Here is a 26,570-nt window from a genome sequence, read left to right as displayed (position 1 = left end):
AATAGCTAACCCCAGCAAACTGGACATTCCCTCACTCTTGGCAAATATTCATCCACTGGACATCAAAATCAACTACATCAGCATGTGGAGAACAGTACAGTGTGGAGTGAGAGACTACTGCGTCTTTGTTTTCATGGAAATGTAGCTGACAGACGTAATATTCGACTCTGGAATTGATCTGGGGGGAGGCTAACACTCCATAGAGTGGACTGAGTCAACATCAGGTAAACTCCAAGGAGGAGGCCTGGTTACTTCCACAGTTTGTGGTACCATGATGCCAGGTTAATTTCCAAATTCTGATATCCTAATGTGGAGTTCAAGGCTGTGAAATGCAGACCTTTTTATTGACCATGTGAACTGACAGCAACCATCATTACTGCAGTGTATGATCCCCCAGGTGCAGATGTAAAGCAGGCGATGCGAGAACTTTACAGCAGTCTGTCAGCTACAGACAGCCCACTCTGATGCAAGAAAACACTGGATCATTTATACACAAACATCAAGAATGCATATGCTGCAGCTCTCTTGCAGCTCTGACCACTTGACTATCCCATTGAAGCCTGCATACAGGCCCAGACAGACAAAACAGCCACTGGTTGTGAAGGACATAAGAGTGTGGCCAAAGGAGTATTTTCCATCTTTCCCGGGCTGCTTTGAATATTCACAGTGGAGCAGCCTCAAGGAGGCAGTAACATCTGGGGACTGTAAAGGCCAAGAGGAATATACAGAAACTGTTTTGGGAATATGTAAGTGTTAAAAAGAAATCTGTGAAGCGATGTCCCACCAATACACCTTACCTTACTGGGGAGTTTTGCTCCCTGAGGCTTTGTGATGCTGCATTTAGGTCGGATGACTTTGAAGCATATAAAATAGCAAGGAATAATCTGTAAAGGGGAATTAGCGAGACTAAAAGAGCATACAGGAACAAGTTGTCATTTTACTGACACTGGTCCTGATGACATCTCAGGATGTGTGTTGACGGGCTGTGCAGAACAGCTGAATGATGTTAAATTAACTGACCTACCACAATGCCTAGCTGCCCCATAACCTGAAGTCTCTCCCTATGTGTGATGTTTTACATGAGCGTGACCTGCTCGTTACCAAAATGAGTGGACCTTACCTATCTGTTGGTGAGCAGGTGTGTGTGTGTGTGGCTAACTCATCACCAGTTCCTCTTGTCGTCACCTTGACAACACTTCCTGCACGGCCACGCACCTCAGCATCTTATTTGGTCCATCATTCAGCCTGCACTCAAGGTATACAGTTCAGGGTGTGAAACACATGCAAAACAATCTGTTGTGGTGTGCATAATACTTAGTCTCTTCCTCTCACAGTGTTGCCATTACGTACTTAGTGTGGTAGCATTCTGCCATTTCTCCACAACAAACCACCTTCCTCACACTGTTCAGACAGGTGTGACTAATAAGAGGCTGGTGATTCAGATCATACCCTTCACACCCAGGTGTTTAAATGGCACTAAACCTACTATTCAACCTACTTAAACCCTGCCCATGTCAATAATCCAAATTAATTCCCTTCAGCATGTCTTTACAGACATATTCAATCTTTCATTCAGCCAAGCAAGAGTGTCTACCTGTTTCAAATGTGTAACCATAATACATCTGCTCAAGAAGCCAAATCCAGCCTCCTTTAATGGCTGGCGCCATGTTAGCCATGAAATGCTTTGGACTGGCTTGTCATGCCTCCCAACCAATCTGGAACTGTTAGTCTATGGAGGATGCAAATTCCACCCTGCTCCACTGACCTGTAACTCATCTGGGCAATAAGAACCTTATCCCAGGATCCTGCTAATTGACTTCAGCTCACTTTTTAACACAGTATTGCTACAACGGCTCATTCATAAGTTGTTGTTACTGGGTGTGAGTCCTGGAATGTGCAATTCGATCATGGATATTATAAACAATCAGCACTGGATCAAAGGTGTGTGCTGAGCCTGTTGGCATTTACGTTGCTTACACATGATTGTTCTGTTAGATTCTGCACTAGCAACATCATAAAGTTTGCCAACAACATCACAGCTTTTGGTCTCATCACCAACAATGAGCAGTTGCCCTATAGAAATGAGATGGAGCAATGACAGGCTGGGGGACAAAACACAACCTTACCCTCAACACCAATAAGACCAAGAAGATGGTAATTGATTTCAGGAAGACTGGTCACCATCATCATCATCTCCCACTGACCATCAGCAACTCCGAGGTGGAGAGGGTTCACAACACCATGTTTCTGAGCATCCATCTGACAGACAAGTTCACCTCTAAGGACAACAGCACAGCTGTCATCAAGAGGGCCATATCAAACCTTCACTCTGTCCACATACTGGAAGGTGGACTTTCCCATCCCAGCCATATCCATGTTTTACAGAGACACCATTGACAGCATTCTCAACTAGTGCATGTGTTCCTGGTTTGGCAACAGCATAGCAGAGGAGAGTCACAAACCATACAGGATTTTGAGAACTGCTGACAAATAATTGCTGCCTTGCTGCCATGTCTGCAGGACATCTTCACAGAGCACTGCATGAGTAGAGCAAACAGCATCACAAAGGACTCCACTCATCCCTCTCATGGCATGTTCACAGTCATGCAGTCTGGTAAAAGATACAGAAGCATCAGATCAAGGACTACTTGGTTGTTAAACAGATTCCTTCCCACAGCAATCAGACTGCTTCACCAGAGAATGTGAGCTGCAATGAGAGGCTGTTCCTTTAAAACTACATAATATTTTATGTAAAAGAAACTACTTATTTTACTCTGTTCCATTTTAGAATTCTCATATATTAACATAATTTTACAGGCGTCGTGCTGAACTATTATACTGACTGGTGGATGTGAGACACCATTTTTTTTTTTTTTTAATGCAGAGCATAAAAATGACAAAGGAATCAATCAATGATGTTACCTGACCTTTTCAACCAAGCTACTCCAAAATCTAATTACCTCTTGATATCTGTCCAAGTAAAATTCCCACCATGTTTGAGCCATTCAGGATTACTGGTTCTTGAGATAACCACCACCTTTTTTAACCACCATCTTTTCCTTTATTCTTTACTAGCTGAGGTACCCAACACTGCATGGGTTAACCTGTTTTAAATATAAGCCAAATGCCAATCATTTTAATCAAAACAACTGCCCAACATTTGTTTTTGTAATGCTGATGTCTTACAAATGTAATATTTAATGGGCAAAGGTTTGTCCAGTAAAACTATAAGAGGTGGACTCCCCAAACTAAGTGGAAATACAGTAGTGTTCAGAATAATAGTAGTGCTATGTGACTAAAAAGATTCATCCAGGTTTTGAGTATATTTCTTATTGTTACATGGGAAAAAAGGTACCAGTAGATTTAGCAGATTCTCACAAATACAACTAGACCAAGCATTCATGATATGCACACTCTTAAGGCTATGAAATTGGGCTATTAGTAAAGGGGGTGTTCACAATAATAGTAGTGTGGCATTCAGTCAGTGAGTTCGTCAGTTTTGTGGAACAAACAGGTGTGAATCAGGTGTCCCCTATTTAAGGATGAAGCCAGCACCTGTTGAACATGCTTTTCTCTTTGAAAGCCTGAGGAAAATGGGACGTTCAAGACATTATTCAGAAGAACAGCGTAGTTTGATTAAAAAGTTGATTGGAGAGGGGAAAACCTATACGCAGGTGCAAAAAAATTATAGGCTGTTCATCTACAATGATCTCCAATGCTTTAAAATGGACACAAAAAAAAAAACAGAGACGTGTGGAAGAAAACAGAAAACAACCATCAAAATGGATAGAAGAATAACCAGAATGGCAAAGGCTCACCCATTGATCAGCTCCAGGATGACCAAAGACAATCTGGAGTTACCTGTAAGTGCTGTGACAGTTAGAAGACGCCTGTGTGAAGCTAATATATTTGCAAGAATCCCCCGCAAAGTCCCTCTGTTAAATAAAAGACGTGTGCAGAAGAGGTTACAATTTGCCAAAGAACACATCAACTGGCCTAAAGAGAAATGGAGGAACATTTTGTGGACTGATGAGAGTAAAATTGTTTTTTTTGGGTCCAAGGGCCGCAGACAGTTTGTGAGACGACCCCCAAACTCTGAATTCAAGCCACAGTTCACAGTGAAGACAGTGAAGCATGGTGGAAGTTTGGATATGTCAAAATACTTGAAGAGGTCATGTTGCCTTGTGCTGAAGAGGACATGCCCTTGAAATGGGTGTTTCAACAAGACAATGACCCCAAGCACACTAGTAAACAAGCAAAATCATGGTTCCAAACCAACAAAAGTAATGCCTCACAGATGTGAAGAAATCATGAAAAACTGTGGTTATACAACTAAATACTAGTTTAGTGATTCACAGGATTGCTAACAAAGCAGTTTGAACTACTTTTTTTTTACTAATAGCCCAATTTCATAGCCTTAAGAGTGTGCATATCATGAATGCTTGGTTTTGTTGGATTTGTGAGAATCTACTGAATCTACTGGTACCTTGTTTCCCATGTAACAATAAGAAATATACTCAAAACCTGGATTAATCGTTTTAGTCACATAGCACTACTATTATTCTGAACACTACTGTACTTGGTTAAAAGACAAACACATTTGAAGTCTTTCATGCAGACTTTGTTTTGCAATCAAATTTATAACAAAATTACACACAAAAGATAGGTAACAGTAAATGTAAATATCAATTAATCAAAATTGAGGTAGTGGTGTATTTCACTGTTTTTACATTGCAATTTTACAAACATAAAATGGCTTTAAACAGTAAATGTAAATATTAGAATGGAGAAATATTGCTTCATGAAATTCACTTAGTGTTTTCTGACCATTAGTTTTCAAGAGCCTCTTGATAATGTTCATTGTCATGCCACCTGGCAAGTGGATGTACAGCTGTTCTGGGTTGCCAACCCTGGAGCAGTTGATATACAACTGGCCGTGGGAGAACACAGGCTCTGCCAGATTCAGTCCAACCACCTTAAGGGACTGTCCCTGAGATTTGTTGATGGACATTGCAAAGCTGGTTTTGACTGGGAACTGCAGACTCCTGAACTCAAATGGCATGTCTGATGGGATAAGTGGAATCCTTGGTATAAAGACATCTTCTCCCTTGGCCTTGCCTGTCATTACTGTGGCCTCCAGGACTCTTGGCTTCAACTTCTTAATTGTGAGTCGCGTTCCATTGCAGAGCTCGGGTGGGTCGAGATTCCGCAAGAGCATGACTGGGACGCCAACTTTGAGCGCCAAGCTGTGTGGTGGGAGGCCTGCTGGTGCCAGGCTGTAAAGGAATTCAACTGGGTAGTTAACCACCTCATCTGGATCGGGCAATGTGTCATTTGACATGTAGCTGGAGGCCTGTCCTGGAAGCTGGGCCAGAAGCTTAGCATTGATGTCATCCACTGCCAAGTTCTTTGGAGCAAGGATAGCACACTCGCTCAGCCAGTTGTGGTTCTGCTAGTTATGGTGGAGGTTGGAAAGACTTTGGCCACCAGCTCACATATGTCATGAACAGAGCGATTTTTCCCCGGACTGAGGAAGTACACTGTCTTTTTTTTGGGGGGGGGGGGGGGGGGTATCACAGACAACATCATCAGTTGACTGAGAACAATTCTGGACTTATTTAAAGTTTGTAAATTCTTGTTTTGATTGTTTGATTGTTTTGATGATTGTTGCTGTCAAAGCAGCAGTGACAAACACCAAAATGTAAGTCCCTTTTCCATTTATAAATTAATATAATATCAAATGACAAGGATCTATTTTAGCTGTTATATAAAACAAATAATGTTTTTACATTCTTTCAGTGGAACAAATATTTAATTCGGTGAAGGATGGAACGTTCCATTTCTCACCTGAAGTGTTTGTACCAATGAACTCATAAACATTCATTATTTGTATAATACTGAATAAAACTGAAATAATCAGATGTGTTCACACTGGTATGGGTCAGTTAAGTAATCTTTGACTGATTGTTAATGTGCCTGGAATTTAGGTGGATTGAAAATGGGTGGATTGGATACTTTAAATTGTCCGTAAGTATGCGTGCGGGTGTGAATGTGTTTGTTTGTGTATATGTGGCCTTCACTCTGGAGTGCTTTTCACACCTGTTTTTCAAATCTGGCTCATCCCACACACCCATCCAAACTCAATCATGACTTGAGCCGAAAGAGATGTGTCTGGAAGTGAGTGTACAGGGGCATGTGAATGGGATATTGGAGCACTGGTGTGTGTGAGACAGATGGAAAGGAGTGCACCCAGCGAACTCACTTGGCAAAAATGTGCTGCTGAGAAAAAAGACTGTTTGCTATCTTCACCATTGCACTGGCACTGAATGCCACACAGTGGAGAGGATGCTGGGGCCGCATGAATGTAGTGAAGAAGTATAGCTGTATGAAAAAAGTTTGGACACTGCTGAGAATTTTCATGATTTTCCTTTATAAATCATTGGCTGTCTGGGTCAGAAATTTAATTTAAATATGTCATATAGCAGAAGAACACACTAATATTTGAGAAGTGAAATGAAGTGTCTAGTATTTACAGAAAGTGTGCAGTAATTATTTAAACAAAATTAGGCAGGTGCATAAATTTGGGCACCCTTGTCATTTTATTGGTTTGAATACATTTAGCACGAATTATTGGAAGACAAAATTGGTATGGTAAGCTCATTGACCGTTGACCTCCTTACACAGGTGAATCCAATCATGAGAAAGGGTATTTAAGGTGTCCATTTGCAAATGTTTCCCCTCTTTGCAACATGGTAGCCTCTAAACACCTCTCAAATGACCTGAAAACAAAGACTGTTCAACATCATGGTTTAGGGGAAGGATACAAAAAAGCTATCAGAGATTTCAGCTGTCAGTTTCCACTGTGAGGAACATAGTGAGGAAATGGAAGACTGCAGGCACAGTACTAATTAAGGTCTGAAGTGGCAGGCCAAGAAAAATCTCAGATAAGCTGAAGCGAAGGATGGTGAGAACAGTTATAGTCAACCCACAGACCTGCTCCAAAGACCTACAACATTATCTTCCTGCAGATAGTGTCTCTGTGCATCGTTCAACTATACAGTGCAGTTTGCACAAGGAGATGCTGTATGATGCTGTGATGTAGAGGAAGCCTTTTCTGTGTACACGCCACTAACAGAGTCACTTGAGGTATGCTAAAGCACATTTGGACAAGCCAGTTTCATTTTGGAATAAGGTGCTGTGGACCGATGAAACTAAAATTGAGTTATTTGGACATAAGGGACAGTATGCATGGCTGAAAAAGAACACAGCATTCCAAGAAAAATGCTTGCTACCTACAGTAAAATTTGGAGGTGGTTCCACCATGCTGTGTGGCCAGTGCAAGTCCTGGGAATCTTGGTAAAGTTGAGGGTCACATGGATTCCAGTCAATATCAGCAGATTCTTGAGAACAATGTTCATGAATAAGTGACAAAGTTGTAGTTGTGCCGGGGCTGGATCTTTCAACAAGACAAAGACACTAAACTCTGCTCAAAATCTACTAAGGCATTCATGCAGAGGAACAAGTATACAACATTCTGGAATGGCCATCTCAGTCCCCAGACCTGTATATTATTGAAAATCTGTGGTGTGATTTTAAGCGGGCTGTCTATGCTCGGAAACCAACAAACCTGAGATGTTTTGTAAAGAAGAATGGTGCAAAATACCTTCAACCAGAATCCAGACTCTCATTGGAAGCTACAGGAAGCATTTAGAGGCTGTTATTTCTGCAAAAGAAGGATCTACTAAATATTGATGTATTTTTTTTTCTGCTGGGGTGCCCAAATATATGCACCTGCCTGATTTTGTTTAAAGAATTATTGCACACTTTCTGTAAATCCTATAAACTTCATTTCACTTCTCAAATATCACTGTTTGTCAGCTATATGATATATTTAACTGAAATTGCTGATCCAAACAACCAATGATTTATAAAGGAAAATCATGGAAATCATCGGGGTGCCCAAAATTTTACATACAACTGTATAATGTCATGATTTACAAGCTGGCTGAATTGTTGCCAGATTTGTATTCAGACCTCACAAAATCCCACTCAAGTAGAAAATAATCCATCTTAAATCTGATTGTGCCATTCACATAAAGAAAAAAATATATGTACGTATTTGACTGGAGCGGGTTTGGCCCAAATGCCATTGAAGCCAGATTTCCGCCGCCACCGAACCTGGTGAATACTGGAGCCGCCAAGTCCCGAATTCCCAGGTGATCACCGTCCCCAACTGTCGGATCTGGTACTGCTGGCGAAGAGCAAAGACAGTCAAGTTTGGGTGTGTGTACACCCCGTAACAACGGTGGGAATGCCACCTCCACCTTTAACACACACTCGTGCAGCGTCTGTTTAACCACTTATCTGACGAGACGTAGGACGAAACAGTCGCGACCCACGCTGGTCCTCTGGTTGACAGCTGCAACACAATAGCTCTTGGAATCACTTAATGCTGGCAGAGAAAGTTACCTCCATAGAAGTACGATATCTCGGCGATGAGGTGGAGATGACGTCTGGGTTTTATGGAGTGAGATGATGAAGAATGAGTGACAGCTGTCAGGAAATAATGAGTGACAGCTGTCACTCCCGGCTGTGTCCGTGGCGGCAGCGCCCTCTTGTGCCTGAAGCCCGCACTTCAGGCAGAGCGCCCTCTGGTGGTGGGCCAGCAGTACCTCCTCTTCTGGCGGCCCACACAACAGGACCCCCCCCTCAACGGGCGCCTCCTGGCACCCGACCAGGCTTATCGGGGTGTCGACGGTAGAAATCGGCCAGGAAGGCCGGATCCAGGATGAAGCTCCTCTTCACCCAGGAGCGTTCTTCGGGTCCATACCCCTCCCAGTCCACCAGATATTGGAACCCCCGGCCCATTCGACGGACGTCCAGGAGCCGGCGCACTGTCCAAGCCGGCTCCCCGTCAATGATCCGGGCAGGAGGCGGCGCCGGACCGGGAGCACAGAGGGGTGAGGTGTGGTACGGTTTGATTCTGGAGATGTGGAACACCGGGTGGATCCACAGTGAAGCTGGGAGCTGGAGCTTCACTGCGGCAGGGCTAAGGACCTTGAGAATGCGAAATGGGCCGATGAACCTGTCCATCAGTTTAGGTGACTGTACCTGCAGTGGGATGTCCTTTGTTGACAACCACACCTCCTGCCCGGGCTGGTATGCAGACGCCTGTGCACCCTGCTCTTCCATTGGCTGTCCAACCGATGGGTGACGCCCCTCGGGATCCATGACGCTGGCCGAGATATCCTGTTGTGAAAGTGTAGTGGCACGGACCCACAACAGGGGGCGCAAATGAACGGTCAATAGATGAGCCAAAAAAGTAACAATTTAATGTTGTGAAGGTGCACAACGAATATACAGACAATCTCAGAATCTGATAACAGTCAATCCACAAAGGTGACGTGTGGGCAGGCACGAGGATAGAAGACGTCTGTCCTGAGAAGAGCCGGAACCACACGATTTCCGCCGCCACCGAACCTGGTGAATACTGGAGCCGCCAAGTCCCGAATTCCCAGGTGATCACCGTCCCCGACTGTCGGATCTGGTACTGCTGGCGAAGAGCAAAGACAGTCAAGTGTGGGTGTGTGTACACCCCGTAACAACGGTGGGAATGCCACCTCCACCTTTAACACACACTCGTGCAGCGTCTGTTTAACCACTTATCTGACGAGACGTAGGACGAAACATTCGCGACCCACGCCGGTCCTCTGGTTGACAGCTGCAACACAATAGCTCTTGGAATCACTTAATGCTGGCAGAGAAAGTTACCTCCATAGAAGTACGATATCTCAGCGATGAGGTGGAGATGACGTCTGGGTTTTATGGAGTGAGATGATGAAGAATGAGTGACAGCTGTCAGGAAATAATGAGTGACAGCTGTCACTCCCGGCTGTGTCCGTGGCGGCAGCGCCCTCTCGTGCCTGAAGCCCGCACTTCAGGCAGGGCGCCCTCTGGTGGTGGGCCAGCAGTACCTCCTCTTCTGGCGGCCCACACAACACTAGTATCCTCTTGAGTGAAAGCAATTTGGTTGTTTGCTATAATAAATATTTCTAAAGAAATTCATGACATTGTATGCCATCCTATCATCTATTCTGAACCATGAGAGCAAAAGCTGCAATAAGCAATGAACAGAATTACCTGCTCCAAGGAACAGGAAGTTACAATGAGGAAGGAACAGCGAATTTCCTTCATTGCACATTGCAGATTTCTGCTCCTTGGAGCAGAAAATTTTGTTCATTGCTTATTGCAGCATTTGCTACTTGAGTAGGAAGTTGCAATGAACAATGAACAGAATGAGCTACTCTGAGGAAAAAGGAGTCTCAAAGAATGATGAAAGGTAGAGGTGTGCTGATCGATCCTAATATCGATACCAACGCAGTATTGATATTGAACGATCCTGGTGTAAAAAGATCGGTACTCAAGCTTTTATTCTCTCCCGCACGCACTGACTGCTGTGCATGCAGATTCATCAAAGCCTACTCTCTGTCTGTAAGAACAGCGCTGCGCTGTGTCACACAATACGGAGCAGCGCACCCTTGTATTATGGTTTGTCAGCCCTCTATCTCAGGAGATTTTGTTTTAAGTTGTGTTGAGTGTTATTTTTTTAAACAAAAATGTTGATTGTGATACTAAATTATTTTGTTGTCACGTACAATGTTTGGCGAAATTCTGTCCTAGGTCTTTTGGATCCTTTGGATCTATGAAGCTTAAATATGAAAAAGTATCAGTATCCCTGCTTTGGGGACTCAGATAATGCAGTGAACAATGAATGGAATTATCTGCACTAAGGCAAGAAGTTACAAGTTGCAAGTGATGGATAGAATGGATTGTTCAGATTAAAAGGAAGATGCAGTAAGCAGTGAATGGAGTTAACTGCTCCTTGGAGGAAGTTGTAATATGATGGATGGAATGAACTGCTCTGACGTGCATAATAAATTATAATAGTAATAATAACAATAATATGGAATGAATGGAATTATGAGCTCCAAAGAGTAAGAAAATGAATGTAACAAACTACCCATCTAGGTACAAGACATTGCAACAAGCAATAACTGAAATTCTGAAGAAGCCTCAAAAAATCAAGAGAAACAATGTTGCAATGAAAGATTATGGAATGAATCAGTCAAAGCAGCAGGAAATCACAATAAATCGAATTAGACAGAAAGTGAGCCAAAATGCAAAGGGTGAGTGGTCTGAGTTGCAACTTGGCAGGGGCCTCATGAGCAAAGAGTGCTTATGCACAAAAACCTGGCATACGTCCATCTCCACGCCCATGTGCAAATGTATCAAAAGTGACATGAGCATGGAAATGTGCAGTGCGTCACGCATAAATCCAGGCTAGCATACGCACATTTCTACAGCTATTGTTCCACTGCAGATATGTAAAGGTGATGCTTTGTCAATAAATGCGTGTGTAAGTTGTGAATGTCGCACTGTCAGCGGAGGCATACCTCAATTTTTTAATGTCAATGTGTGCGTGCTGTTCTGCGTGTCGGCCTCACACACTCACGCTCAGTAGCTCCCACAAACATTTTTCCAGTTTCATGATTAATCTGTTTAACAGCATACTGAATAAACTGTCCCTGCGTGTCTCCAGGTAATTTCCAGTCATCTACAGTATAATTTCTTTTCTGTGTTCATGTTGTCTGATGTGACATTGTGGGAAATCCCTGCTTAAAGGGCCTATTTACATGAAATTGCATGTTTAAATGGGGCGTGGCCAGGGAGGAGTTTGGATCCACGCTCAATTCCACATTCAGTGTGATGTACAAATGGAATGTGCGTGAATTCATGCCTACACACACTTTCATACATCTGAATATACAAGACCAAGCATTCATGTATGCACACTCTTAAGGCTATGAAATTGGGCTATTAGTAAAAAAAGTAGAAAAGGGGGTGTTCACAATAATAGTAGCATCTGCTGTTGACGCTACAAACTCAAAACTATTATGTTCAAACTGCTTTTTTAGCAATCCTGTGAATCACTAAACTAGTATTAGCTGTATAACCACAGTTTTTCATGATTTCTTCACATCTGCGAGGCATTAATTTTGTTGGTTTGGAACCAAGATTTCGCTCATTTACTAGTGTGCTTGGGGTCATTGTCTTGTTGAAACGCCCATTTCAAAGGCATGTCCTCTTCAGCATAAGGCAACATGACCTTTTCAAGTATTTTGACATATCCAAACTGATCCATTATACCTGGTATGCGATATATAGGCCCAACACCATAGTAGGAGAAACATGCCCATATCATGATGCTTGCACCACCAGGCTTCACTGTCTTCATTGTGAACTGTGGCTTGAATTCAGAGTTTGGGGGTCATCTCACAAACTGTCTGCTGCCCTTGGACACAAAAAGAACAATTTTACTCTCATCAGTCCACAAAATATTCCTCCATTTCTCTTTAGGCCAGTTGATGTGTTCTTTGGCAAATTGTAACCTCTTCTGCACATGTGTTTTATTTAACAGAGGGACTTTGCGGGGGATTCTTGCAAATAAATTAGCTTCACACAGGCATCTTCTAACTGTCACAGCACTTACAGGTAACTCCAGACTGTCTTTGATCATCCTGGAGCTGATCAATGGGTGAGCCTTTGCCATTCTGGTTATTCTTCTATCCATTTTGATGGTTGTTTTCTGTTTTCTTCCACGCGTCTTTTTTTTTTTTTTCCATTTTAAAGCACTGGAATTCATTGTAGATGAGCAGCCTATAATTTTTTGCACCTGCATATACGTTTTCCCCTCTCCAATCAACTTTTTAATCAAACTACGCTGTTCTTCTGAACAATGTCTTGAACGTCCCATTTTCCTCAGGCTTTCAAAGAGAAAAGCATGTTCAACAGGTGCTGGCTTCATCCTTAAATAGGGGACACCTGATTCACACCTGTTTGTTCCATAAAATTGACGAACTCACTGACTGAATGCCACACTACTATTATTGGGAACACCCCCTTTTCTACTTGTTTTTACTAATAGCCCAATTTCATAGCCTTAAAAGTGTGCATATCATGAATGCTTGGTCTTGTTGGATTTGTGAGAATCTACTGAATCTACTGGTACCTTGTTTCCCATGTAACAATAGGAAAAATACTCAAAACCTGGATTAATCTTTTTAGTCACATTGCACTACTATTATTCTGAACACTACTGTATGTGTGTAAATAACCTGGAATTATGAACAAAGATTGAGACAAATAAATGGATGTTTTAAGCAAACAGATCTTAAATTGCTGTCTAAAACACACTGCTGTTGTTGTCTGTATACCATCCTACTTGCCAGTTACCTCATGCACATTCTATTTCCTTGATCCCCCTTTCTGCTATCTTATAGAAGCATACAGTTTTATAGCACAATATCCATCCAGAATTATTACTGCCTGAAATATTTTTATGATTCACTAATGCTGTGCCTGGCTCTACTTTTCGATATCATTTTTATCTGGCCTGGCTCAGCAAGTAAAGTGCACGTGTGCAGATTGGAAAATGCTTATTACCTTTACATCCTTTTTCTCTTACCTTTCAAATGCATTCTCTCTTATAACATTGTGAACGTATCTTCCCTTTGACCTCCATTCTCCTAGGTACGCAGTTTGAGCAGGAAGCATTGTTTGACACCACCTTTCCCCCGACGTGGGTGACGGAAGGCCACAGCCTCACGCTTGAATGTACTTTCACCTCAGCACTGCAGCCTTTCCAGCAGGATATCAGCTGGTTCCGAGATGGTGTGTAGGACAGAAAATGAGCCATGTCAGCACATTAGATCCTTCCAGTCAGTTAAATATTAGTAATTTATCTTCTTGTTGTTGTGCTCCAGGTGTCCAGCTGCATCAGTCTAACACAGTGGAAATACAAACGACCGACAAACAGGCATCCATTACTTTAAACGCTGTGTACAAGGAGTATGAAGGTGTTTACACAGTCAGAGTGAAGACCCGGGATGGTGTCCAGGAGCACAGCACCTTTGTCTATGTAAGAGGTGAGGATACTTGGCTTCACCAAAAAAGAGAAATTCAACTGTCCAAAATACTTGAGTTACTTTTGTGTAGCTTTGTTTTGATGGAAACATGTTTAGGGCACTAGTTGTATTCTCAATATTTTAATTTTACATTCAGCCAACTGCTGTGATTCATGTAGAGAAAATGTTCCATCAAGCAACAAGTTCTTCTATTTGCTAACTTTGCAAACTTGAAGTATGTAATCTTCACAACCTGCTGTTTGGTCATGAACACTGTTGCATGCAAATAAACCACTGAATAATAAACAAGGAACAGTGGCCACTTACAGTAAACCCTGTGATTACACACAAGACTTTACAAGCAACTTGATAGGCCTGTAATATTGTGAAAGACATGTCGCACTGAAATCATAATAACTTAGATTTAGGCTGTTTGAGACCAGTCGCGGAAGTGCACAAACTATCCTGGTGTATTATCGGATGGTCACTAAGTATACGGTATTTGCAACAAACAACTATGGAGACTGCCGAAAGTACTTGTGAGTACTCATTTTCTGACTGTTTCCAACAATGTTTATGTAGCTTTAAGGAAAATGTCCCAGCAAACGCTTGAATGGAATGTAGTTACTGGCATTAAAAATGGAGCCGCAGATTAATTGCAAAGTTTACATAAGTGTGATGTCATGTTATGATGACTTGTTTTTAAGTGATGACTGTTCATTTTGATGCAGTCACGGTAATAGCAGCAGCTGCTCTCCACTGTGAGAAGACATAGGCCCAATCTCAATTCTCTTTTGTACCCCTTCCCCTTGGCCCTACCCCTACCCCTACGCCTACCCCTTTAAAACAAGGGGTAAGGCGAAGGGGTATGCCTCTAGGCCTATGAATTGAGACACCCCGCCGCCTTAGGGAAAAAAACTCTCCCCGTCTCATGAGTTTGACATCATCATGTTGCGTTGCTTATAGTGCCGTCTTCACTGTTTGTCAACATGGCAACCAAAGCGCAACTTGTTGCAATAGCCTGTTTGCTCTTTTTATTTTCTTGCCTTTGTGCGTCAATGCGAAGAAATAGGAGACGCAGATTTCTTTGACACATTGCAATCATGTAGGGGGATTTTGTGGTATTAATAATTTAATTAATTTGTAATTAATTAATGAATCAATGAATGATAATTGATTAAGTACTATTAATAATACTTAATAATCAATAATATTAATAATCAACTAATTCATTAGTAATCCATTAATAATCAGTTACTAAATATTAATAATCAGTAATACTAATAATAATTGCTAATCATAATAATTAATACTATTAATGAATTACTAATTGATTGATTAATTAGTAATTAATTGATTAATTAGGTAGTAATTAAAAAAATAAATATCAGTCTGTGTGGATTAAATGTATACATTATACAAGTTTCACTTTTTGAATGGAATTACTGAAATAAATCAACTTTTTCATGATATTCTAATTATATGACCAGCACCTGTATGTATCTTATGGGCTGCATCTACTTCTGTTAACCTTATATATCTTTTTTCAAATTCTACCATTTTTTGGAGGCCTGGGAACTGCTGACTACTCCATCCAGCCCTATTTATTATGTGGAATAATGTGAAATGACAGTAAAAAATTATTAAACATCTGAAGAAAGGGAGGTGCAAAAACACATGGAAAATCCACTAGCTGAAATCTATCAGTAATTAGAAAGCAATCCTGCCCCTTGTAAGTGCAAATAAATATCAGCTGGTTCAGTCCAAATTGATGGCCTATAAAAAGGTGTCTCATTACCAAGGTGTCACACAAGAAACATATCATTATAGATAAAAGCAAAGAGCTCTCTCAAGATCTTTGCAACCTTAATGCTGCAAAACATACTGATGGCACTGGTTATAGAAGGATTTCTAAATTTCTGAATGTTCCAGTGAGCACTGTTGGGGCCATAATCTGAAAGTGGAAAGACCAACATTTCACCATAAGCCAGCTATAATGAGGTACTCCTTCCAAGATTTCTGACATGGGACTAAAAATGATTAGAGCTGTCCAACAGTCCAAGGACTACTTTTGGAGAACAACGGAACAACTGTTTCAAAGAAAACAACAAGTAATGCATTCAACCTCCACGGCCTGTATGCACACTCATTAAACAAGACTCCATTGCTGGAGAAAGAACATGCTATAGCTCATATATTGGCTGCACAATATTTAGACAAGCCTATGAAATTCTGGGAGAATATAGTGTGGTCAGATGAGACCAAAACTGAAGTCTTTGGATGCCATAATACACACCATAATTCCATAATTGACACTGTACATCACCCAATGGCAGTGGAAGCATCACGGTGTGGGGCTGTTTTAAAGAAAACCTCATGTCATTGAAAGAAGGATGAATGGTAAAATATACAGAGATATTCTTGATAAAACATGTAGCAGGATAATGAAGATGAAACCAAGGTGGACATTTCAGCAAGTCAATGATCCCAAACACACAGCCAAGGAAGCTCTCAACTGGTTTCAAAGATTGAAGACAAAGCTGCTGGAATGGTCCCACCCTGACGTGAAAGTAACAGAAAATCTATGGAAAGAACTAAAGATCAGAGTTCATAGAAGAGGTCCACGGAGCATTCAAGATTTGAAGACTGTGTGGAAGAATGGGCCAAAGTCACACCTGAGCAATACAATGTGACTAGATTCTCCATACAGAAGGCATGTTGAAGCTGTCATTACCAATAAAGGCTTTTATACGACATATTAAATAAATTTCAGTAAACATGTTCAATATTTTTTCCCTGTGTCATTCCATTTTTTTTACACACAACTTAATTTTTGTATTTATTTATTTTGATTTATTTGTATGTGTGGGTTACTTGGGTTGTTACTGACATCTGGTGAAAATTTCACGTAAATAGCACCTTTAGAAATATTCCATTCCTGGCATCCGTCCATCTGCGGGACACGATAGTGTAGAATCCAGTTTGTTTGTGTCTTTGTTTTTTACACTTTTCAATTAAATTTTGATTCATTTCATTTACAGTACTGTTCAGAATAATAGTAGTGCTATGTGACTAAAAAGATTAATCGAGGTTTTGAGTATATTTCTTATTGTCAGTGGTGGGCACACTTCTGATAATCCGATAACAGATAATTATCGAAGATAATGTTTTCGTTATCTGATTATCTTTTTAGATAACTTTAAAAACCATTATCGGACTAATTATCTTCCAATGAATTGTCCTCCAATAACTTTTAGACCGATAACGCAGTAAACCCAGCTGAACAACAGCAAACATTTTTAAAATTAGTTGAGACCTACCTGTTAAAAGTTCTACCCTCTGCAAACAGTAGAGATACTTCCAGGAAAAACCACTCTACCTCTACAGGCAAAGAAGAACTACTAGTCACCAAAAAAAAAAAAAAAATTATTTCCTTTAACAATGTTTCTGTGTAAGCTCTCAGTTGTCCAGGTGGTTTCCATAGTAGAAAAGCTTGAATCTTCAACTGGAGTGGGTTGCTTGATGAGAGAACATTTTGCTTTAAATTGCAGAAGCTTTCTCAGCTAAAATTCTTGCTCTGGTGGTCTGACTTCTGTCTTGACTCTTGTAGAGAAGAATTATGATTCCTTTAACACCATACTGACACGCTAGCAATATCACCCAAGTCATCCAGAGGCATACATTTAACATGTCATTTAACATGTCATTTAACATGTCATTTAACATACATTTTACATTTCAAATTTTAACAAAACTAATTTTGGACAAGTTATTTAAAATTACTGTCATGTCTGAAGTTTTATTAAGTGAAAATATCAGATATATGTTTTAGTTTTAAAATAATGTGCTAATTTTTAAGGTTTTGTGAGCACATGCTGAGCCCAGCAGTGCATTATGGTTAGGACAGGGTGTTCACGACAGGACAAATGCATTTCAGACACTCTGTTCAGGCTCCAAGGAGAGCAGCATTAAACTCTAGTGCCTAAAACTCTCATAAATATATTCTCTTGGTTTATAGACGTTATTGTATTTGCTTTTGTTAAATTTCACGCATCTTAATGTAGCAAACGGATTATCTGGGATTTTGTTTTGGAAAGATTTCAAGGCCTCTACTGCCATCTACTGGCCAGTGGTGTTCATGGCAGAATTCGCCCTAAGTGCTAAGCATCTGGGCACCAGTAGATGGCAGTGTTGTCAAATCAACTTTTTGGCTTTGCAAATGGCTTTTTTTTTTTTTTTTTTTTTTTTTTTTTACAAATTAAGTTTAAAAACAACAACAACAACAAAAACATTCCAAGACAGCTCTACGGTGTTTGCACAGGCACAGTGCGAGCGGTTGGACACTTGATTTTCATTCGACCATACGATCGGCGATCAGGAGGTGGTCGTCAGATGTTAAACGGAGCTTGTTACTCCATGTACACTACACGATGCAGGACGCGCGATTAACTTGAAACTCGGTCCAAAAAATTCTCTCGCACAGTGTAAAGCCAACATTTATGTGTCAACAATATTGAGTGCACGTTATGCAACATCATAAAACGTGCGCACATTCTCTCCACATGTAAAACATTTTGCGATGACACTTCCAGGGCTCCGTAAAAATGCCTGTTTTTACAAATAAAAAATGGAATATTTTACAAAAGCACATTTATCTCAATTATCTGTAAACACCAACACACGACACACATCACATTAACGTGTTGGTTTACATAACAAATGATTGAACAAATCAGTGTTTAGAGGCACATTTTACCCAGAATCCTTTGTGATCTGTCTGTGTTTGTAACAAAACCTCAGAATTAGTGCATTATTCAACATTAAAAGATATATGTTATATCTTACCTTTGTACAAATGACAGAATTGACATTAATGGAGTTATTCTATCAGTATTCACACAAAACCATAAGTCAGGATGCCTTTATTTTTCAAGACCTCCACCTGACCGGAGCATTGTGATTGGTAGAGAGTTGGCTTTGTGACTCCTCTCAGGGTGCTTCAGTGCTGTAACTGTATAGCTTCCAGCAGGGAGCAGTATGTTCAAACATAGAAATGCTGATTCATTGTTTGAGTCTCTTGTCACTTCCAAAAGCGATTGTGGTGTTAAAACTCAAATTCAGCTTGTTAGTAATTGCAAATGTACCAGAGACAACACTGGAATTTACCGGTTATCTGTAACCTCCGATACATTTTTGGGTGGTTTATCAGTTTATCTTTATCAAAGATAACTTTTCAGTTATCTGATTATCTGTTATCAAAGTTAATTTTTTGGTTATCTGTGCCCACCACTGCTTATTGTTACATGGGAAACAAGGTACCAGTAGATTCAGTAGATTCTCACAAATCCAACAAGACCAAGCATTCATGATATGCACATTCTTAAGGCTATGAAATTGGGCTATTAGTAAAAAAAAAAAAGTTGAAAAGGGGGTGTTCGCAATAATAGTAGCATCTGCAGTTGAAGCTACAAACTCAAACTGCTTTTTTAGCAATCCTGTGAATCACTAAACTAGTATTTAGTTGTATAACCACAGTTTTTCATGATTTCTTCACATCTGCGAGGCATTAATTTTGTTGGTTTGGAACCAAGATTTTGCTTGTTTACTAGTGTGCTTGGGGTCATTGTCTTGTTGAAACACCCATTTCAAGGGCATGTCCTCTTCAGCTTAAGGCAACCTGACCTCTTCAAGTATTTTGACATATCCAAACTGATCCATGATACCTGGTATGCGATATATAGGCCCAACACCATAGTAGGAGAAACATGCCCACATCATGATGCTTGCACCACCATGCTTCACTGTCTTCACTGTGAACTCTGGCTTGAATTCAGAGTTTGGGGGGTCATCTCACAAACTGTCTGCGGCCCTTGGACCCAAAAAGAACAATTTTACTCTCATCAGTCCACAAAATATTCCTCCATTTCTCTTTAGGCCAGTTGATGTGTTCTTTGGCAAATTGTAACCTCTTCTGCACGTCTTTTATTTAACAGAGGGACTTTGCGGGGGATTCTTGCACATAAATTAGCTTCACACAGGTGTCTTCTAACTGTCACAGCACTTACAGGTAACTCCAGACTGTCTTTGATCATCCTGGAGCTGATCCTGGAGCTTTGCCATTCTGGTTATTCTTCTATCCATTTTGATGGTTGTTTTCCATTTTCTTCCACACGTCTCTGGCTTTTTTTGTCCATTTTAAAGCAATGGAGATCATTGTAGATGAACAGCCTATAATTTTTTTGCACCTGCATATACGTTTTCTCCTCTCCAATCAACTTTTTAATCAAACTACGCTGTTCTTCTGAACAATGTCTTGAACGTCCCATTTTCCTCAGGCTTTCAAAGAGAAAAGCATGTTGAACAGGTGCTGGCTTCATCCTTAAATAGGGGACACCTGATTCACATAAGAGTGTGCATATCATGAATGCTTGGTCTTGTTGGATTTGTGAGAATCTACTGAATCTACTGGTACCTTGTTTCCCATGTAACAATAAGAAATATACTCAAAACCTGGATTAATCTTTTTAGTCACATAGCACTACTATTATTCTGAACACTACTGTACATGTGTGTGTATATATTTTCCAACTTACTCCCATTAGTCTTTAGCTGACTACTTAGAACACAGAAACTTCTCATTTTCTGCCTGAAAGCAAATTAGGAGACAAGTGTGCTCAGGGTTCCTTCCCTCTTTGTTTACAAAATACACACGTGTTACAAACCTTGAAATCCAACAGCAGGGATCACTATTATCCAAAGAGTTACGAACATATAAATTAACATGCTTATCCTTTATCATGATTTTCTCCATTGTGAGATATAAAAGTGTCTTATCTTAGTGTTTGTGTGTATATGCATTATAACGCCTCAGTACACAAGCGAAGTTACAATATTCTTCAGGACAATATACGCAACATGCATCCAGCAGCATACACGTTGCTGTCATAGGCAATTGCGTGTAAAGCTTTTTGGCAAGTTATAACTTTCTAAACAGTGTAAATTGTAATGAAAGCCACTTACATTTGTGCGACTCTTTCTGCGTCATGTTTGTTTCTTTGGAGACAGCGGTAAGCTCATCCTACCCCTCTAAATGGAGTGTGCATCCAGATTCCCTCCATTTGAAGGGGTTTATAGTCGTCACCTACCCCTCCACCTCACTCCAAAAACAGAATTGGGATATCTCTGTCTCTCGTGCCTGTGCAAAATGGAGGGGAAGGGGGAAGGGGAAGGGCCAAGGGGTAAAGTTGAGAGCCTTGGTGTGCGTGCCATGTGCATTCATCATGAATTCAGCCTGTTACACAGTCTCCATTTAAGGTTCAGCTTTGTGGACACTTATAAGTGTTGTCATCAATATAACTGTGAATAATCTAAGAAATATATCTGTGTGATCAGACAGCCTAAAAACAGCTGAGAGTTCCGAGTGCACATGCACATTCATGGCGGGAGCTATAACGGGGTTAAAAGAGAGTGCTGCTCCGATACAGAGAACAGACTTCGCACACACTGGGATCCAAAATCTAACAGACTCTCTCTAAGTCAAATGAAAATAAAGCCTACCAGCTGTGCTGAGGGGAACAAAATACAAAAAGAAAAAAACTGAACAGGGCACTCACCCAGTTGTCGAATAATTTCCAAGATTAAATATATAAAGTCCACACCATAAAAGAAGTCCTTGTGCATGGATCATGCTCAGTCACCAGCCAGAGAACAATGTCCAAGTCCACTTCACCAAAGAAGTCATCATGCACGATTGCCAGACAGGAAATAATGTCCAGTGGTGGGCACAGTTCTGCTAATCCGCTAACCACCAATTTTTGAAGCTAATGTTTTCATTATCGGATTAGCTTTTCAGATAACTTTGAAAACCATCATTGGACCAATTATCGTCCGCTAAGTTTTGGTCCAATAATTTTTAGACTGCTAACATATTTTTGCAGGCGTGGTGAACAAAGCTTAACAATTACAAACATTTATTAAGTCTAAAACCAGTTGAGTACCTATCTGTTAAATGTTTTGTAGCAGATGTGCAGTTCTGTCCTCTCTAAACAGAGGAGAGCTGGTTCCAGGAGAAACCGCAGACAAAGGAGAACTGGTCACAGAAAAGAAAAAATCTCATTTCTTTTGACCCCATACTGATATGCCGGCAATATCACCCAATTCATCCTGAGGCATATAGTTTTAACTTGTGGTTAAAATATTAACCAAACCAATTTTGGACAAGTTATTTAAATTAACGTCACATCTGAAGTTTTATAAAGTGAAAATATCAGATATATGTTTTAGTTTTAAAGTAATGCACTAATTTTGAAGTTTTTAGTGTGGACATGCTGTGTCCAGGTGCACTATGGGTAAGCTCAGTACATTCACGACACAAGAAATTCATTTGAGACTCTATCAGGCTCCACTCGGACAACAGCATTAAACTCTTTGTATATTGTGCCTAAAACTCTCATGAATATATTCTCTGGGTTTATAGATGTTGTTATTGTGTTTGTTTTATATAAAAATGCCAGAAGAAGCCCAGGTCTCCATTATTTTCAATTGGAATCATTGCAATTGATTCCTGTTTGTTTTTTAGAGTCCTGCTTATGTCAAACACTGTCTGTTGTCTTTGTTCCAGAGTAATATATATAAGATGTCTGAAATTCAGTTTGCGTTTATTAAATTCCATGCATCTTAAACGTAGCAGACACAGATTATCTGGAATTTTGTTTTGGCAAGTTTTCACGGTCTCTAATGCCATCTACTGGCTAGTAGTATGGCAGTATGAGCATCTGGACACCAGTAGATGGCAGTGTTCTATTTATTTTGACCCCAGTTATATCAGACAGTTGTCAAATCACAACTTGAACTTTTGGGTTTTTGCAAATGGCTAAAGCACATTTATATGTAAACACCAACACACACCTGACATTAACATGTTGGTTTTTACATAGAATGAATGAGTTTACCCAAAATCCCTTTGGCATCTGTCTGTGTTTGTTACAAAACTTCAGAATTAGTGCATTATTTAAAATTAAAAGATATGTGTTATATTTTAACTTTGTACAATTGCCAGAATTGACATTAATGGAGTTATTCTATTTGCATTAGTTTTGTTTATGAATCAAAACCATAAGTCAGCACTGCTTTATTTTCCAAGACCTCTGCTTCATGGCGACACTGCCAATGGGTAGAGAGTTGAGCTTCACTACTGCAAGCTATCTAGTAAACAGGAATGAGCAGAGCACACAAAGACAGAAGTACTGACTCATTGTTTGGGTCTGTGGTCACCTTTAATGCTACCAGATGTGATCGTGGTGTTAAAACTCAAAGTCAGCTTGTTAGTAGTTGCAAGTGTACTGGAGAAAATACTGAAAGTTATCAGTTAGCTGTAGCTTCCGATACATTTTTGGGAGGTTTATCAGTTTAGCTTTATAAAAGATAACTTTCAATTAACTGATTATCTGTTATCAAAGCTAACGTTTTGGTTAGCTGTGCCCACCACTCATAATGTCCATGTCTACTCCGTCAAAGAAGTCCTCACACACAGATCACGTGTGATCACCAGCCGGAGAACAATGCCCACGTCCACTCTATCAGAGAAGCGCACATGCCAGGATCATGCACGATTGCCAGCCAGAGAACATTGTCCAGGTCCACTCCACCAATACAAGACCTCACGCACGGATCATGGGTGATTGCCAGCCAGAAAACAATGTCTCATGGCAGCTCCGCCGTCAGCTCCTCAAAGTTCTCTTTAGATAAAACGTCCATTATCTTCTGAAAAAAAATGTATTCTGACTTTTTCCAATGTAAGACATACATCTGTATGTTCAGGCAGCCTGTAAAAACAGTGTTGTGGAGACATTCCACGTGCACATACAGGGTAGCAGTAAAATAACTTCTTGCAAGAGAGACAGGAGTGTCACCACGTTAGGATGCAAAATCCGACAGGCTCTAAAAAATCAAGAGTTTCAGGGTGAAGTGTGTTGTCTCCTTTCTGTACATTCTATGTAAATCTGACACATTGCTTTCGAATGAAAGCTCAGAAGCTTTGTTACTGGATATAGTAGCATTTGTTTCACCCTGTCTGTCGGCCTTCGGGATATTTCCCCTTTTCCTAAAATGTTAGTCACATGCTGAGAAATGCAGAGTAAGACTTTTTCCAGAAATACTCCTACTAACTCATCGAATGAGAGGGATAATTAGCAATAAAATACATCAGCGACCACAAATTATTACAGCATGTGCTTGGACAGAATTACAATCATGAATACTTTGATGTTGTGTTGCCAACTGGGACGTTAAATAATGTACATCATGTGCTATAAGTCCTATACGTTTTTGTTGCTCTTCTGTTTTTTTTTTTGTTTGTTTTTTTTTTATCTGTTTCTTCTGTTTGTAAAGAAATTCTTTAAAAATTTGAAAAATCTTTTAACTGTTAGAATGGCCTAAGCAGTGATTCACCCATTTGAGACTAGTCTGCTTGAGGTTTCTTCCTCTTTATCACCAGAGGGAGTTTATCCTTACCTGTTGCCTGTGTGCTTGCTAAGGTAGGTTGGTAACATGAGACCTTACTCATGTGAAATGCCTTGAGGCAGCATTGTTGTGATTTGGCACTATATAAATACAATAAATTAAATAATTTAAAATAAATAAAATTTGACTTTGTATTTTAATAGTTTCCACATGGTCACTGGGCCTTACATGCATCTATAAGGATCAAACATTTTGCAGCTAAATATGTAGCAGTTTTCATGGTACTGCTTTGCAGCTTCAACCCAATCCCACACCAAGCTCATGATGGTGTCACAAAAAGTGATTTAACATATTTCTTTGTGACACCATCATGAAATGTGTCACATTTTCATGACACTATCACAAAATTATTTTGTGATGGTTTCACAAAATTTGGGATGACTTAGAGGGATGTTGGGGTTATGGTTACAGTTAGAATTAGAGCTAAATATAGTAACTGAAATTTGACCACATCATGAAAACGTGATGCATTTTGTGATGGTATCATGAAAAAAAACATAAGACTAGGATGTGCAGAGTCAGTCACTGACTCCATTAATCCTATGCATGCCCTGCTCATTGCAGAGAGGAACAAGTCCCATATAGGCCCTGAGCCCCACCGGTGCCAGTGCTTATCCCCATAGCCTAAAGAGTCAAGCAAATGAGAGTCTGCAGCATTACTTTGTCGGGACTACAGTGCAATTCAGGGTACTTCTCCATCCAAAGGCTGTTACCCATTTTCAGTTGCACTTTAAAAAGAAAGAAATTAAAGACCTTTTTTTAAGTTAAAAAAAAAACAGCAGTTGTGGTTGCCAGATTAAAAAAAAAATACATTAAACAATGTACAGTACATTCCAAAAGCATTCATTGCACTTCACTTTTTCCACATTTTGTTATGTTACAGCCTTTTTTCAAACTGGATAAAATTCATTTTTTCCTCAAAAAGTGACATGCAATACTCCATAATGAGAATGTGAAAAATGTTTTTTTGAAATATTTGCAAATTTATTAAAAATAAACTAAGAAATCACATCTAAGTATTCACAGCCTTTGCCATGAAGCTCAAAATTGAGGTCAGGTGCCTCCTGTTTCCACTGATCATCATTGAGATGTTTATGCAGATTAACTGAAGTCCACCTGAGATAAATGCAGTTGATTGGACATGATTTGGAAAGACACACACCTGTCTATATATAAGGACCCACAGTTGACAGTGCTTTTCAGAGCACAAATAAGCATGAAGTCAAAGGAATTGTCTGTAGACCTCCTGTGTTGGAGGATTGGCTTGAGGCACAAATCTGAGTACAGAAACATTTCTGCTGATTGAAAGGTCCCATTGAGCACAGTGGCCTCCATCATCCATAAATAGAAGAAGTTTGGATCCACCAGGACTCTTCCTGGAACTGCCCGCCTGTCTAAACTGAGCAATCGGGGGAGAAGGACTTAGTCAGGGAGGGCAAACTCCAGGTGGACTGCCATGTGCTTTTTACTAAGGAGTGGCTTCCATCTGGAAGTTTAGCATGGCTACAAGCAATGTTTGTTGTCAAAAGTTCTGTCACCAAATATGAGCAAAGGGTAGTTCTAATTATGTTTAGATAATATTTTGCATTTGTATTATTTCACCATTATATAGTTTTTTTTTCTTTGTGCACAAATCCTATAGTCTGATTATAGAAAACTGGATCATTTGCAGGTATTTCTGAAGCTGTTCTGAATTATATATTTCAAAGCAATAGCTGCCAGTAGTGATCAGTACTGCATTTAAGTTGGTAACAAAGTAGATCACACAGGCACGTGCAGGAGAAAGCTTTAAATCTCGTTGGATGTGGGTGGTTAAAAAAGAACTCATATATGCAGTGCAAGCCCTTTAATGGAAAGTAAATCTTTCTGCTAAGCATCCCATTAAAAGCGGCCTTAGGTTTCTGTCTGGTATTAAGGAGCTGACGCGTAACTGGAGCTGGAGGTGCTAATTAGCAAGACAGCTAAGTTCACTGTGTGCTGATTTTTGACTTCATCTTGCCTTCATAGTCGCTTTACAAATGTGAGGTACAGTGTGAGATGGTCAGGTAAGAATGAAAAATTAAAACAGGAATGAGGGAGCCATTG

General features: G+C 40.2%; 1 protein-coding gene across 1 annotated transcript in view; it reads left to right on the top strand.

Moving 5' to 3' along the window:
• Nucleotides 1-26,570, top strand: part of myom3 (myomesin 3) — a 362,966-nt gene that overhangs the window by 159,653 nt on the left and 176,743 nt on the right. Inside the window, exons 9-10 of the mRNA XM_034174111.1 lie at nucleotides 13,591-13,731; nucleotides 13,824-13,985. Of these exons, the coding sequence (XP_034030002.1) occupies nucleotides 13,591-13,731; nucleotides 13,824-13,985 (303 nt within the window). The remainder of the gene's footprint in view (nucleotides 1-13,590; nucleotides 13,732-13,823; nucleotides 13,986-26,570) is intronic.

Source organism: Thalassophryne amazonica, chromosome 7 (genome assembly GCF_902500255.1).
Source record: "Thalassophryne amazonica chromosome 7, fThaAma1.1, whole genome shotgun sequence".
NCBI lineage: Eukaryota > Metazoa > Chordata > Actinopteri > Batrachoidiformes > Batrachoididae > Thalassophryne > Thalassophryne amazonica.
Note: the sequence above shows the minus strand (reverse complement) of the source record. Positions and strands in the feature narration are given on the sequence as shown.